Source organism: Diadema setosum, chromosome 15, assembly GCF_964275005.1.
Source record: "Diadema setosum chromosome 15, eeDiaSeto1, whole genome shotgun sequence".
NCBI lineage: Eukaryota > Metazoa > Echinodermata > Echinoidea > Diadematoida > Diadematidae > Diadema > Diadema setosum.
The window spans coordinates 175086-192927 of NC_092699.1; the positions used below are offsets into that span (position 1 = coordinate 175086).

The 17842-nt window shown below is 38.4% G+C and overlaps 1 protein-coding gene across 1 annotated transcript; it reads left to right on the forward strand.

Annotated features, from left to right (window-relative positions):
- Positions 1-12478: 12478 nt before the first annotated feature.
- Positions 12479-16167, forward strand: LOC140239129 (uncharacterized). The gene is given in 3 exon segments (XM_072319012.1): positions 12479-13333; positions 13335-15668; positions 16084-16167. Coding segments are annotated over 3 exon segments (3273 nt in total).
- Positions 16168-17842: the final 1675 nt, after the last annotated feature.

The window sequence follows — 17842 nt, forward strand, 5'->3', positions numbered from 1 at the left end:
TGAAAAGTATCTGAATCGTCTTAATGAAAATAATAGGATATCTTTAACACGTTTTCGTTGCCTTAATCATAAGCTTCCAATAGTGTCTGGGCGTTACAAAGACATTCCAAGAATTGAACGTTTGTGTACCTATTGTTCTAAAAATGATATTGGTGATGAATTTCATTATTTATTTGTATGTCCCTACTTTAAGACAGAACGTAAAAGATTTCTCGAAAAGTATTATAGGAAGTATCCTAACACATTTAAATATGACCAACTGTTCAATTCCACTTAGAAAAAGACTTCGTTAAACATTTCGAGGTTTTGTAAGGTAATAATGTCCTTTTTTAGTTAACTACTGCACTTTATTATTTCGTTTGATTTAGTTTATTTTATAATACCCTTTGCGTGATTATTTGCATCAGGCAGTGCCTGCATTGTTCGTAATTCATGTGATAGATTTACATTTGTGTAGTATATTATTCATAACATATTATTAATAACATACTTTAATATGCAAATTTTATTTGAAAAGTATGTTGATATCTTGTATACATTTGTATTATACATGTATATATGTTAATTCTTATTTGAAATTTTTTTATTTTGTGTATTTTCAATTGACATTGTACTCCCATACCCCATGAGGGTCGTTGAGTAATACATCAAACTTCAAACTTCAAACTTCAACTTCAAACTTCATTGAAATATTGCGCGTTTATAGATTATTGACCGATTCGGGTTCGTTGAGGGCAGCAGACATTTTACGGCACAGGGCGCAGCCATAGGGTTTATAGTAACCTCGTCTACAGCCACTATGTCTATTTTCCAATTGGTCTACTGGCACATCGTCTATTACCGCTTAGTCTAATACCCATTTGGTCTACAACTCGTTTTGTCCAGTACCCATATTGTCTAATTGTCACTTTGTCCACTACCTGTATTGTCTAATACCCAACTCGTCTAAGGAGCATTTCGTCTACAAAACAGTTGATCTAATAGCCAAATCGTCTACACTCACAATGTCTAATTGCCATGTCGTCTAATATCTATTTTGTCTACTACTAGTTAGTCTACTCCCACCTCGTCTACAAGTCAGTTAGTCTACATTCACTTTGTCTAGTTATCATATCGTCCAACCCTCAGTTTGTCCATACCCAATATGGTCTATACCCAACTGGTCTACTCCCAACTCGTCTACTCCCAATTGGTCTACTCCCAACTCGTCTACTCCCAATTGGTCTACTCCCAACTCGTCTACTCCCAATTGGTCTACTCCCAATTGGTCTACTCCCAACTTGTCTACTCCCAATTGGTCTACTCCTAACTGGTCTACTCCCAACTCGTCTACTCCCAATTGGTCTACTCCCAACTCGTCTACTCCCAACTCGTCTACTCCCAATTGGTGTACTCCCAACTGGTCTACTACCAACTGGTCTACTCCCAACTGGTCTATTCCCAATTGGTCTACTCCCAATTGGTCTACTCCCAATTGGTCTACTCCCAACTTGTCTACTCCCAATTGGTCTATACTCGTCTATACCCAGTTGGTGTACTCCCAACTGATATAGTTTTACTCTCAACAATTTACCCAAACTGATCATTTCCATCTGGTCATGCTAATAATGAATATACCACTTTGCCTAGTGTCCAGTCCGTCTCACTGTCATGAACTATTCATATTAAACCCTGCCCTTGATTAGCACAAAAATGAATATTAGACTATTCTAGTTGTTACGATGTGGGCGTGTAGTTGGATGGATTGACACGGGATGCTCGCGTATACTAGTACTGTGCTCCGTTTGTGTGAGACATACTAATCAATGGTGAGACATGACTATCCAGTCTACATTCTGTCCGTAAAATAACAAAACAACGATAAACTAGCTCAGTCATACGAAACAGAACTACATTTCGACCGACCACCCCAGTCCACCCGTACCTCCGTGCGCATGCATGCAGCGATGTTGGCGGGATCGCGAATGAGGAATTATCGAGTAATTTGATTTCCATCGCGTTTGGTACACTAGTGAAGGTACTAACGATCCGCGCGAAGTGGGCGTGTAGTTGGATGGATTGACACGGGATGCTCTCGTATACTAGTACTGTGTTCCGTTTGTGTGTGTGTGTGTGTGTGTGTGTGTGTGTGTGTGTGTGTGTGTGTGTGTGTGTGTGTGTGTGTGTGTTTACATTTACATGTATGTAGTGCTGGGATGTGGTTACTGAGAGAGATGCAGTAGGTTGTTGTCCAGTGGCCGGGGTGACCTCTTTGTTTCAGTAACCTTCGAGAGAGTGTGGCCCATAAGACGCAATTTTCAGATCATTCTACTGATTCACAAAATTAGCAATTTACCAGTCCTTTAGCGAAAGACTGTTATCACACGATGGCAAGGTGCGGTATTTGAATGCTGATTTGTAATTGCTTGATTGTAAGTACTAGCAGACATACTCGTAGACGTATGGTGGTATAGTTGTGCATATTGACATGAATAAATGAATGTCATGGAAATTTCGTATTGTTTTTAGTTGTTGTCGTGAATGTGGGCGGTGTCCCTTCTCCCACGGAAGGGAGTTTTTTTTTTTTTATTTCAAAATGTGCAATATTGGGCTTACCTATAAGAAGAAAATTTCGACTTAATGACATGTACTATATATTGGGTTTAGTGTGCCACGATTCGACCGACCAGGAAGAGGGAATATTATTCTTGAACTCGAAAACTCTTTCCGAGGGAGAGAAGTGACCGAGCCGGGGGGGGGGGGGGTGGGGTGGGGTGGGAGGGGGTGTTCCCCCCCCCCTGCAATGGTAGGGTGTTTTTCACTTTTCATCTTGAAAATGTGAAATCTCTGGACATACTTAAAGAGGAAAATTTTTTACTCTGAAATTTGCAAAATGGGGCACAATTAAGAAGGAAATTTCGACTTGACGACATGTTGGGGAAGTGTGTTATAATTCGACTGACCGGGAAAACATGAACTCGTAAACATAATTATGACAATTATGTACCTTAAAATTATCTTTGCTAAATTAAAAAAAAAAGTCTAATTTTATTCCAAGCCGCATAAAAAGGGCCGGACCGAAACAAACGATAATAGAGGGGGTGTGATGCTGTGGGGTGCGTTTGCAATATTGAGAAACAAACTTTTTTTGTTTTTATAATGACATATTTTCTGTTATATAGTTACTTTGATTTTCTGTGATGAGGCCTTTCATCTACCAAGTGAAATACGTGATCACTGCTATATAAATAATTAGTTGAATGGCTTGAAATCATCTTCTTTACTCTCAATTAATATCCAATCTATAATTGTGTTGATGATTTCATTAAAGTGTAACATACAATAAATCACTATACAAACCAGAATATCCTTATATCTATTCTCGACAATAGTAAACCGTAGCTCCGGGAAAGGAATTATCTACTCGTGTTGTGTTAATGGCCAGTGGTCACTAAATTATTCCCACTATAGTGACTATAAAAACACATTATCTGTCTGGCTATTTGGGAAGAGTGGTAATTTGCCACAGAAAGTGAGAAACAAACATTTTATTTGTTTTACCGACAAAGACAATAAAGTCATAAATTTCATAGTATATTTAAATTGAAAATAAGTTTTGACTCATTATAGGTGCGACTTTGATATTACTTTCAGATATCAAAGGTTCCGATCGAACTCTTCAAAAAATATATCGGGGTCGGCGATGGGTCACATCGTGTTGGAAGATAATCTATTTGAAGTTGCATCTACATGTTTATCCCTACAAATGCTATGTATAATATGACTGTTGCCGACATACAACTTTGCGAGGCAACGGATGAGTACGTATTGGTGCGAGCGAGCGGAGCGAGAGAGCTTTCCAAATTTTGTATGTTTGCACTGCAAAAATGTAATTTCGTTCAATGATTTTGTTGGATTGTTCACTTGTACCCACAAGTTCCACATGTACCGACAAAATTCCGAAAATCCGTTATTGGGGTGGCAATTGCCCCCCCCCCCGGCTACGCTAATGAACCCCGTGGTACGCTTACTCAAATAGGACTAATACGCGTCGAGTCGAAATTTTCTTCTTAGGTGTGCCTGAGATTGCACATTTTCAAGTTGAAAAAAAAAAAAACTGCTTACTGTGGGATGGGGATACCCATCCTAGACCCTCGCCCGCTCGCTCTGTCGCTCCGCTCCATCTCAAAGGTTGTGCCCTCCCCCCCCCCCCACAAAAAATAAAGAAAAACGCTTTTGGCTCATTACGCCACTGACTCAATTCATGTCGATTGATCAAGAATGTTTCATGAACATTTCCGAAACTTCAAGTTCAAGATTTTATAATTTCCTTATTTTTCATCAAATTTCCTTGGACTTTTAACATGTCTAATAAACTAATGTCTGCAGTTTCTGGGCTCTCAGCAAGACCTATGTACAAATGCTGGAGTGTAAATAGAAATCTGTGCGCACCGAGGTTTAATCTTCTCGGAACACCTAACAAAAATGTCAGTTGCCTGGTCTTAGCTGTCATTCTCGGAGTTGTGACTGTGATAACTTTTCCTCCTGGTGTCATTCGATACTCCGGAAGAGGAGCGCGCGCGCCAGCAGAGGCGGGAAAATCAACCTACCAGAAACATTGCTTTCGAATTTGGGTTGCACTGATCACTGCTGAACAATTACCCTTCCCTTTCACATACGTGCGCAATCCTCAGTATTATTTTTGGTGAATTACATCTTGTGATTGTGAGTTTGAATTAAGAGATGGCCGAGGGAGAGCATCCTCCCTTCGCGGTGATTAATTCGCAACGCGGGAAGTGTCTTACCATGAATGGTTACTTGTACACAGAAAGGAGGAGGACAGACGCTGGTATTGTGTACTGGCGGTGCCGCAACAGGCAATGTAGCGGCACTGCCAAATGCCAGGTCGGTGGTGGGGGAGCCCTCATCAACCCCGCCGCCGGGCTCCCGCACGACCATCCCCCGAATGTCGATGCTGTGGCTGTTCAATCCACCAGAAGCAGTATCAAGGAAAGGGCGGCGAGGGAGTTGACCCCGATCCCAACCCTATACCGGCAGGAACACCTGAACCTCTACTTGCGTAATGAAGGAGCTGCCGCAATCCTCCCACCCTTCAGGTATGTTCTACCCCCTTTCCCCCTCTATTCCCCCCACTGTAGTTAAATGTCAAATGTATTATTTTGGTGCGACTAGCGGACCAGGGGGGCATTTCATGAAGGAACTTGTCGGATAAAATATCCGACAAGTCAATTATATCTGACAAGTTCAGAGAAATCAGCCAATCAGACTAAAGAATTTTCAAAACTTGTCGTATATAATTGACTTGTCAGATATTTTATCCAACAAGTTCCTATGAAATGCCCCCAGAGCTCAGAGGCCTAGGTAGTATCTAAAATGCTAACTCCAGTCCAGGTTCAAGTTCAGATCAATAGAAAGGGTAAATAATGACATTTCACCAAGCACAACGTTGAAACTTGGCTGAAAAATAGGGAAGTTATGACATTAGTTACACGATCGATATGAATAGGCGAATTATATGCAAACAAGTGAGTCGATGTCATTTACCTCACGGGTTGACGAAAATTTCATATTTCAGGAATCAGAATGTTAAATTCACATTAACTCCTCTCTAGAAAGATGCACAATAAAGTTAACTGCAATATATTTTGCTATGAGGGACATACTTTTACATGTTATAATGAAAACTTAAACACACGAAAAAAAAAATATACAAATTCTAAATATATCGTGAGGCCATAATATGACATCATCTCTCTCATTTGCATATTGATATGCAGTTTGTGTTTTAAAAAGTGTTAAATAAAAATTTTGGAAACTTCAAAATTCAGGTAATTCCTCATTTCCACTCGATTTTGATAAAAAAATCGTCAGTTCTTTTTGAAGATTTTGACTCTTTCTACTTAAACCTGGGCCCCATCTCATAAAGAGTTGCGATCAATCGCAAGTTCAATACAACGCGACTACATTAAGTTGCGATTAATTGCAACTTGCAATTGATAGCAACTCGTTATGACACGGGACCCTAGACTGTATTTAGCCACCCCAGGTTGTCTCACTCATGCTCCGAAAGGGGCACGGAGACGAGTCCTGAGCCACCCAGATCATACACGTACATCACGAATTAACCAACAATATTTAAAGATATGAATACCATTCCCCTCTTGCCTAAGATGGCAGATTCTAGAAAATCTGATTCAAGGAAGACCCTACTGTACTGTACTGTGTGTGTGTGTGGGGGGGGGGGGGGTGGTTGCGGTCATTAAAATACACTAGATAAAAAGAAAAGAAAAATACCGCTTACCCGCGTTTTTCAGGACGCGCCTCTGTACCCTTAATTTGAATTGAGTATCTATGAAATATAAATTTTCCTTCACAAAGAAGACAGTCAGTGCGCAGCACGCATTATAATGAGGCAGCGGCCGGAGATTTATTCAGCGTCTCGTTTCGGTCTCGCTTCAGTTTCGCGAACTGAAGTTAGCGAGATTTCCCGAGACTATTGTGCAGCATTGTGCTTCCATTCAGATAGTTAGTCGATAACTTCAGTTAACATGGCAGCATGCAGCGGTAAGTCAATCTCCGAATTATGCTCTTCATTTTGATATAAAATTCGTCATTACTTTCTTATTTTTTAGAGGTTTTATGAATGCCTAAAGTCACTTGAAAATTTGTCGATATTTCAAGCATAATTTCGAAGTGCAAATTTCGGTTTTGGTTCCTGACTCTGGTACAGAATGAAATCGTTTCGTTTGCAATTAATTCGACAGACGAAAAGTCGATGATTCGATAAATGCCAAAACGAAATTGACGCAAAATTGTTTTTGCGTGGAATTTAGGCAACAAAAGAACCCCAAAGTACATCAGCAGACATTTCAAACCGGAAGTTGCCACTCGGTTATTTCTGTAGTGGCGCGAAAATGTGCAAATTTTGTCGGGCAACTGCAAATGAATCGTAGCGTGGGGAACGTTGGCTTTAGTCCCGTACATACAAATTATTGTCGTGTAATAATTTAGATCAACTGTAAGTGTTTTACGGAAAATAAATGTCTAACTGTTAGAACTTTGATTTGGTCATGCTTTAGACCGAATATTTTTATTTCTAGTTCCATGCTGTTTAGGAAGATTAGTAGTCTCGACAGATATCGATATTTTACTTTGTCTTTGTACTCTTTAGATTCTATATGATGTTGTATGAGACAGAAAGTTGAAGTTTGTACTTGGAAGTCTTCACTGGTTGAAGTTGTTGAAGTTGAATTTGAAGTTTGAGTTTGAGTTTGGGGTTTGAGTTTGAGTTCGAAGTCTTGACTTGAGACATGATCTTGACTTGAGCATTTAAAGTTTAAAAGCACAAAGAAAGTTTTGCCTTTAACCATTTTTTTTTTTTTGAATTTAGGTAAGTCTAGATCTTGTGATCCTTAGAGATCAGATATCTGAAAGTGAAAAAGTGAAGACTGCAATTCTCGGTTTTAGTTAAATTAACGGATTAGGACGGTCTCTAGACCTTGAAAGAGTCTAGCTAGAATCTAACGGGTCTTTTTCCTTCTAATTCTGAATGTAAGTCATCAAGGAATATAGATTAATGGTTTGCATGTGTAATTGCTCTGAATCACTTGCTTTTGATTGCTATTTTTATATTTCATAAACTAGATCTAGACTCTAGGTCTAGTCTACAATTGTAGATCTAGTTTGAACTCTTTTAGATTTAATTTGGATCAGCTTAGATTTTTTTCGGATTTGTTAGAGGGTCTCTGCAGCTCTGAATAAATCTTGGGTGTAGATCTACGTACATAATATTAATATCAATTAGGCTAAAGTGTATTACCTATTTATTATCAAATTGATTTATAATCTAAGTTGGGTTCATAGTTTGAATGCTTTTCAGAAATACATAGGTCTAAATCTTTTCTAGGACAGTGTCTTTATCAAATTGTCACGGTCACATTATATTGAAACTTAGGTAAAACCTTGCACCAACAGGGAAATGATGAGGAATCAGACAGGGCTTGCCGTTTACAAACATTTTATTTGGCTTCAAATCAACCAGCGAAACATCAACACATTTTCAAGACAGCTCCACCCGAACGAACATGTCTATCGATCTCCAAACAATCGATCGATTCAAATATGAAACAGTCTATACCCTTACAACATGAACTGTCTATTCAGTTCCTCATTTGTGTGTTATCTGTACAAGCCATTTTGACTGATCCTTCGGAATTCGGTTGTGACCACCGAGGAAATGTAGAACAAGTTTCTCTTCAAAAAAAATTTTCCTCACCAAAATTATCTTTGTGCTTTAAACTTTAAAAGTTATGCAGACTGAACTATTAATGTTAGTAGTCTACATCAAGATGTTATGTCAGTCTGATCACTCTGATGGGATTCGTCTCTCCTTGTTGGACTTCTTATCTAGCATTAGTATAGCAAGATGTCCTAATTCTTGACAGGCCCCTAAACCAGGACAAAATAGAATACAAAATATGTATATAAACAAGTTAACCAATAAAGAGTAAACTCTGTGGTTGGTATCCGTCTCCTTAGGAGGACTGACCATGTTACAAGTACCAGCGATATATGAAAAGTCTGTCGAGGAGAGACGGATCCCATCTGTCTACTGTATTGGGACAGAATTTGAAATCATCTCTAACAAACCACATGTTAATTTATGAAGTGAAATTTGTGACCTTGGTTTAGCCTAGTGACACATTAGAGGGGAAAACCAGATAAGATATAATTTAATCATCTCTTTTTAATTAAAACTCAATGGGCTTTCCAGGCTAACCGGTCTTTCATGTTTCAGCCTGTGTTTTAGTAAGGGAACAGATATTCTCTGCAATATTACAATTTTTTTAAAAGCAACAGAAATATTCATAGAATCAGCATATAACAGTTGACTTTCAAAATCATACTTTTTGATGACACTGTTGTCAGACATAAGTTTCTTTTTTCTTATTGCCATTGTTCCAAACCCAAATGTTCTTGAGTAATTTTTAGAAACATGCAAAAATTAATATGCCACATCAGTTTTGACAGCAGTATTGGTTCGAAGTTGTTAAGTAAATTTTCAGCTAGGGAGCATCTTAATCACTGTGCTGAACTTCCCCTTGAAACTTTTTTTTTGGTATATTTTACTCCTCATCTAATGTGTAACAGCTAACAAGGCTGTAAATAACTTCAACTGTAGCTTGTCTTCTTTTTACAGTTACATGTAGCATAACATGTGCAGCCTGCACTGTCACATGCAGTGTTTACAGCAGTCAGTGGCATACCGCAGGAAGGGGGGGGGGGGGGATAAGTCAACGCATACACGTGTACCAAGACCCAGCATGGGGGGAAGAGGTAGTGACATAATGCCCCCCCCCCCCCATTCGATCGACCCACGGTACGGCAATGACTGTAGTCATGTAGTGTACACCCATTCTACATGCAATTTTATTTGATTTTTAAAAATCATAGTAAATCCTTCCCATATATTTTGTATTTATTTAGTCTGTACATATAATATGGTAGTTACTGTATTTGCATATTTTGTAACTTACTCTTTTCTCTTGCACACAGATCTGTTCGCTCACTGCCCTCATGTGATATTCTAATCGTCGGAGATTCCATAGTACGGCATTGTAACTTGGACACCATTAATTTGACTTCAGAGACGCTGTGCTATCCTGGTGCTACCGTTCAAAGTCTACGGACATTACTACGGAACACTTTTGAAAGTGGTTACGATACGTTTGTCTCTTACGTTTTTATTCATGTTGGAACAAATAACTTGAAAAATAGTTTCTGGGAGAAGGACGCAAAGGACTTCATCAATCTATTTGATACTGTAAGAGAATTATTTCGTTCAGCTACAGTTGTGTTCTCTGGAATTTTACCTAGATGGGACGATCAAAATCTTTTTGAGCAGAGTCTTGTGTACAACGAAAACATTGAACAGTTGTCAAGAAAACTTACAAATTGTACTTTCTGTGATGCAGGGGAATATTTCATAGACGATGATATCTTATTCCGTCGTGATGGATTGCATTTGAACAATTTAGGAGTAACTCAGCTTTCTCAATATTTTGAATCGTTTGTTTTTGAGCTACTTCACAAACTTCAATCACCCACCTCCAATCAAAAGACAGTGTGGATACCTCCTGAATTAAAAAAACTGCACACACCCAAACCCGTGAAAAAAAAGAAAAAAGGAGAAGTTCATGTGGACGTACCGCCAAGGAAAACACTAAAGTTACAAAAAAAAACAAGTACGTGTATCTCATCAGTGTCACAGGACCCCTCGCTGGAAACTTGGACCCATATATTTCCTGGATGGTTTCAGAACTTCAACGAAATCTGTCAAGGAAAAGCCCAAACCTGCACTTCCACCTCACAGACATCACCCTGAATACAAGACTGCTGTCTTGATCCCATATGCCCCTTGGATCCCGTGTCACAAAATCCCATCATGTGACATTCCCTTGCCAAACAGACACAACCAATATGTTGACAGGAAGTTGAGAAAGAAAAGGCACCGGAAAAGAAAGAAACGGAGAGGAGAAAAAGTAAGTTGTCAGTGTTGTTAACTTTTTTTTGGGGGGGGGGGGGCATATACACCATGATGTGTATATTACATGTACAGGTGTATTATGTACCACATGTGCATACACTACATGTACATTTGCAAGAGACCCATAAAAATAATAAAAACCATTTGCAAACACCACTGATTCTTCTCAACTTTGGACTGAAGCTAAAGTATAATTGTATAATTGTAGTAGCCTATCTACAAGCTATGTAATCCAACTCACTTTCTTGAACTTGTAATAGATGAAAATGTATCACATGACCTGAGACATCTTGGAAAGAGTTTTGAAACAATTATTTAAAAATCGTCTGTTGAAACGACTATTACAATTTACATACGATGATGTATGGCATAATGGCATTTCTGTGTACGTGCGTAGATACTGAAGATACGTTTAACCCAGACTTCGATCGTTTTTGTTTTTCTGATTTAAGAAGGCACCCGTCTTTAATAAATTGAAAATCATGATTCATTTTTTCTCTATTATCAAGCAAAGTACTGATGATTTAGTTTTCTCATGAGAAGACTTCTACTATATATATCTAAAATATGACAGTCTGAGATGGTAAGTTCAGGTTTTCTGGCCGTTAAAGGTATCCACTGTCTTTAAGGTTGGATGGACACATAACGAACACCTCGTCTTCTTAGGTAATTTTCTTTTTCCCTAGGACCTTGCTTTGAACAAAGATAGATTTACGATTGATCATGACTCCCATTTGTTGGTATAGCTGATATAATGTGTATAGGTTTGTTCGGAGGCCCTGTGAAGTCTGAACAATTCAAAAATATTTCAAATAAATTATTTTGAAAATAAAAGAAATTCAATCTTTTAGAGCAAACCTTTATTGGATGACTTACCTTCACAATCATGATCAAATACCAGAATCGCCACCATTTGCCACGGCCTCCGGAGGTAGGCCATTCTCCCAAGGAGTATCAGGACGCCCCATCATGCCTTGCATGCCACCATTTGCGACGCCCTCTGGAGGTAGGCCATTCCCCCAAGAAGCATCATGATCATGACGCCCCATCATGCCTTGCTTGCCACCATTTGCGACGGCCTACGGAGGTAGGCCATTCCCCCAAGGAGCATCATGACGCCCCATCTTGCCTTGCTCGCCACCATTTGCCACGGCCTCCGGAGGTAGGCCATTCCCCCAAGGAGCATCATGACGCCCCATCATGCCTTGCTTGCCACCATTTGCGACGACCTCCGGAGGTAGGCCATTCCCCCAAGAAGCATCATGACGCCCCATCTTGCCTTGCTCGCCACCATTTGCCACGGCCTCCGGAGGTAGGCCATTCCCCCAAGGAGCATCATGACGCCCCATCATGCCTTGCTTGCCACCATTTGCAACGGCCTCCGGAGGTAGGCCATTCCCCCAAGGAGCATCATGACGCCCCATCTTGCCTTGCTCGCCACCATTTGCCACGGCCTCCGGAGGTGGGCCATTCCCCCGAGGAGGTAAAAATGCAACAGCAGCACTTACCCAGACCTTCCGATTCAGCAATAGCCAAGCCTTCACCTTGCCTTCATCGTCTTGCCATGATACACATACCATTTCCTCCTGACTTAATGTCGCCGTTAACTTGCCCGAGATGTTGTTTAATGCCATTACACCTTAATCATGTCACTTTTTCACTGGGGTGAAGAAGAGGACACCATGTGGTAAAAAACCATGTGGACCATGTCAACTTTGTAGTAAAACATCTAATAGATATTTCCATATTTCATCATCATCTTCTTTAACATTAAATCGTATTATTCAAGAAAAATGCCCGCAAGTAGATGTAGACCAATGTATTTGTAATGCATGTCGCCTCAAGTACCTTAAAAAGACAAAATCTGAAAGTTACACTCCTGAAAAAACAAGAAAAATAGATAGACCTGTATGTCATTTGTCTCATTATGTTATGTGCGATCAAATTTCAGAAACTGATATATCTTGTAGTTTATCTGATTTTAATAATGCATTTTCCCTTGAAGTACTATCCATTCCACAATCAATACCTATCTGCAGTAAACACAGGTCTCATTTGCGTAACATTAAAACTAAAATACAGTGCTCATTTTGTAAATCTTATTTTAAACATGGTAGGAAGTATTTATGTTCATCACTTTCAGAAGAGTGCACTACTAGATTGCAAACAGTAAATGACGAATTTGTATTACAAGAAGATAGCGTTTTATGTTCTTCTTGTCAAAGATTTGCCATAAGAAATACTTCAGCCCCTAAATCATTTAAAGAACTAGAAGAAGAATTTTCTCAAAATATTGATCTTGATGTATGTGAAAGTGACGATGAGGCTGAAATAATGACAAAAGTACTCAATTTAACATTTAGAGATATCACCAAAATATGTTCCACATCAAAGAGTTTTCTGTTAAGTTCAGCATACGACTGTTTCCTTTCAAATCTTAAGATGACTGTAAAAGATCCAGCACTTCAACTTGAATTGACAAAATCAAAAGCATTTTTGTTGACTAGGATTCATGATAAGTTTGGAATTGTCCTCAAAATGCACAAATCTGCAAGAAAGAAAGGTTTGTTTTTCTATCTTAGTGATCTATCTGTAGATGACATTGTTGAAGCTTGGCATTCAAATTCATTTGAAGTTCGGCAATTGAAGATTAAACTTAACAAGGCCTCAGGCAGTGATGGTATAGAAACACATTATTCCTCTTTTGAATCTCATGAATCTTCTGCTGAGATGAATGCTCATTTTACACATGTACTTAGTGAATGTAATACCAACTTGCGGTCTCAGGGAAAAAAAAATACGAGAACATTATTTACAAGATCCTACATCAGTCATTAAAGTTCAGTTGAATGAAATACACAACTTGTTTCATCCACTAGTGTGGAATGCAATTTCCTTGTTAACTGCCACAAAAGAGGAATATAAATATTTCCAAAATACATCTGTACTTGTTGAAAAAGAATTTGTTAACTTTCCTTCAGACACTTCAAGAGCAGGAGCTAAGCGAAAGTGCAAAAGAATAATTCTGACTTGTTTGTTGCAGAGTATTCTAAATGAGGAAAACAGTTATCCTGTACATATAGCAACAGGAACTCTTATCAAAAGGCTGTCACGATCATCAAAGTTACTGAAATTGTGCAATAATTTAGGACTTGCTTGTTCCGAAGATACACTAGCTAGATTTTGGCAACAGCAGTTTGATAGAAGACAAAAATTAGGTATTACTTCAACACTTACTCCTAATTCACTAACCGTAATTTCTATTGACAATGTTGATGTTCTTTCCCCTTATGCTGCTGTAAGGGCTGATGTACCTAGAAGTTGGCATGGCACATCAGTTATGGCACAACAGCCAAAACCAGTCACAGAAAAATTAGATTCATTAGAGATATTAGAAGACCCAATGGATTTACTTGTTCAAGATGAATCAGATACAAATGTGCATGATGTCTCTTCATCCTCTTCAATGTTAGACAAGTCTGATACATTCACTTCTGGAACAAAAAAGCCGACTGCCAGAAAAAAGATTCGCCTTGATGAGTCTGCTTTGCCTTCTGCTAGAGTTACTGACTTTGAAATACCGTCAATGAAAACATTCGTGAGATCACAATTATCTATTGATGATTTTTCTTGTACTACAAGTGATAACAAAGTACTGAAAGATTTTTTTATTGAGATGTTTATTTATGTTGGAGAGAGATTCTCTCTGGTCAATTCAAACCTTCCAGTCCAATTTCCAGGTTTCAAATGTAAGTTAGCTCTGCAAGTTAATCGTGAAGTTGAAAAATCAAAATTTGCATATCTCTTTGTGCTGGATGAAAAAGCTGATTCCTCAAATACATTAAAGAATTGCTTGGGCATTTTGTGTGAGGCCTTTCAAATAGGTAGGTCAATTAATCATCTTATTGTAGCAGGTGATGGAGCTACTGTGAAACTCCTACTTAATCTAAAGAAAGAGTATGGTCAGTCACTTGATTGGATGTTGCCATTTTTGGGAGACTGGCATACTTTGAAAAATTACCAAGAGGTAATAATGAAAATCTTTTGGCATGCAGGACTAAAAGAAGTTGCTAAATTAGCACATAAAAAGATGACCCTCCAGAGTTTGGCATCATGCTCTTCCTTCAAAAAAACTCACAGATTTATCATGCAAAGTTATGAGGCTGTTTTCATGTGCTTGATAAAATCGTTCTTAGACAACAGACAAGGCAAAGAGGTTGCAATAACAAATGATCATTTTATGCAAGAGTTGACTAAAGTAGTGTCTCACATCAAATTTGATGAAGGAAAACATACAGGGCTGCAGGAATTCAAAGAAGCAGAGCTAAATTTGTTGTCACAAATAACCCCTCTCATTAATGAATTTGATACCTTTTGCGATGACATGTCACAGAAATGTGAAACATTCAAATTTTGGTATCAGTTTTTAAGGGAAGATTGTTTTGCATATATAAGTTTACATATAGCAATGCGAAAGGGAGATTGGAATTTGCGTTTAGTGGCATTAAAAAAGATGGCTCCTGTATTCCAAGCTTTTGATCGACATAATTATTCCTCTCTAATTCCAGCTCATCTGAAAATGATTGGTGGAATGCCAGATTACATAAGAAAACATTTTGAACAAGGATCATTTGTGTCAAGTATTTCTGGTAGCAATTATTCATATGTAGGATTTGATGAAGGCCATGAGATGCTAATCAACAAAGATACGAAAACCGCTCTTTCCCACAGTATGCCAAAAGATATGAATAAAGTGGCAGGGATATTGCAACAGCAAGCTCAATTAATTAAGAATTTAGAAGAACAATTTGGGATCGAGAATGAGAATAAATATCAGAGAGACTTAGATATATCTGTCATAAGGTCAGAATTTGACAATGTAAGGGCATATTATAGCAAATTACAAGGTATAAGTATGTTTCAGGTTGCTGAATCAAGGACTCTTTTCCAACTTTTTACTCAAACACCTGCAACAACTATTCAACAGAAGTGTTTGCTCAACTATCGACAAATGGGGGAAGATGCTCATATTGCTTTCTGTCACACTTTTATGCTAGGCGAGACTTCTGTGAAAAAGCCAGTTACACGTAAATTCAACTTAAAGACATTTGCCAAAGAAAAGGTGAGACAAAAAAAGGTGACTGATCTTGAGAAGGAAAATAAAATGATAACACTTTGTTATAAAAGGACGATAGCTTACTCCCAAGAAACAAATAAACCAGTATCTGATCTGTGTCAATTTGTCACTGTTCCAAGAGCAATATGTGCTTCAAATGGCCTTCCATACAAGGGGGCAAAATCTGTGATCTATAACTCTTTTGATAGAAGATACAGTTCGCAGCATGAAATAATAATGTCTACCTTCCATGTGCAACCTGATTCATGCATTATAATTGAAGGCATGAACATTATATATTCTTCACCTTTGAAGCATTTTCGGGTGTTCCTTGATTATGCCAATTTTCTTGTGACAAGATGGGTTTCTTCTCATTTTCGTAATGGGTTTAAAGAAGTCCGCATATTATTTGACCAAGCAGACACTCAAGGGCTTTCACCAAAAGGTATCGAGAGGTCTCGTAGAGATGAAGCGGCTGAAGAAGAGGAAGTATACGAATGTATAGATGACAATGTTCCCCTTCCAAAAAACTGGATGAAATTCTTAAAAAGGCGTTCACATAAGCATATGCTTTGTAGATACCTCTCAAGTAAGTTTCTTGATATAGTTCCACCGCATTTCAAGAATCCAGAGCAAATATTCATTACATCTGGTGGATTCCATGTTGGTTTGGAATCGGCTCCTTCATGGAGTGGTGCAATTGTGACTGTTAATGGCAAACAAAGGCACCATTTAAATCATAATCATGAGGAATCCGATACCCAAATTTGGCTTCATGTTTTTGACTGTCAGTGCACTAATATCCTTATTTACTCAATAGATCGAGACATAGCTATGATCGGACTGCCATTAGACTTTGCTCGTAAATCTGTGATCATCCAATTTGATGCAAAAGTTGGACAGGAAAAGTTTCTGAACTTGAATAATTTGCAATCAGCTTGTGAGAATGATAACGACTTTGCCCAGTTAAAGAGTAAAAATATACATATAAGGAAGTGCATGCAAATGTTGTACATATGCTCTGGCTGCGATTTTGTGTCGTTCTTTGCTCATTTGGGAAAAAATGTCTTTCTGAAAATGTTTTACACATATGCTACTTTCATTACAGCAAACTCTCATTCTACACATGGTACACTATGTGAGAGTTTATTGAATGAAAATCACGAGAATGGTTTGCTTGCATTTTTCCGACTCATCCTATGTGTGTACTTCAATGCGAATCGTCCATGCTTACATAATTTTACATCACCAGTTGATTTGTTTAATAGTATCTCGGCAGATAATGTACATGACCGACATATCAAAGCCCTGGACATTGTTAGAAAAGCCTCCTGGAAAGGAGTGTATGAAGATAGTTTACTGCCATCATGTAGTGCTCTCACATACCACTGGTTGCGGTCCTGCTGGGTGCAAACAGTTTGGAGCCAAACTCAAAAAGCAATTTTCACTTACCCAGATATAAGTTTTTATGGTTATGTTGTATCCCCTGAAACTGGAAAGGTTACGTGCCAATGGGACACAGAAGAGAATATGGATAGGATCAAATCAAATGTTTTGTATCTAACCAGAGGATGTGCTTGTAAAAAAAACAAATGTGTGACACGTTTATGTAAATGTAAAAAGGAAAACAAATATTGTGGACCAGGGTGCAGATGCAGGCTATGTGAAAACATCGAACACACTCTAGAGGAGACAAAAGACACTCTGAGTGAGAGTGACAGTGACAGTGATAGTGAAGATGAAGATTTTTCTGATTCTTATTCTCTGAGTGATAATGAACAAGCCAATTTAAGTGATACTGAAATAACTGAACAAACCAATTTGATGCAGATGCCAGGTACAGATGATTCAGGTGATTCTGATTATTCAGATGATATGATGCTTCTGTAACCACCTACTCTCCGTAAGGCTCGGTTTGTAGGGTCAGATTACGTTTTCCAGCATGATATAATGTTTTACAGTATGTAAATCAAAGGCTTATAAAGAATCCAATGGAGTCAACGTTGTTATACATGTATTGGATATCCTGAAGTATTACAGTACCTTTGCAGTTTTATCATGTTCAGTTCAACTTCAAAGTTTGCATCTTGATTGATCAGTATTCTTGTCAAGCATGGACAAAGGAAGGCTTGGATTGGATTCACTAGCTGAACTCTGAAATAGTTTTAACTTATAAACCA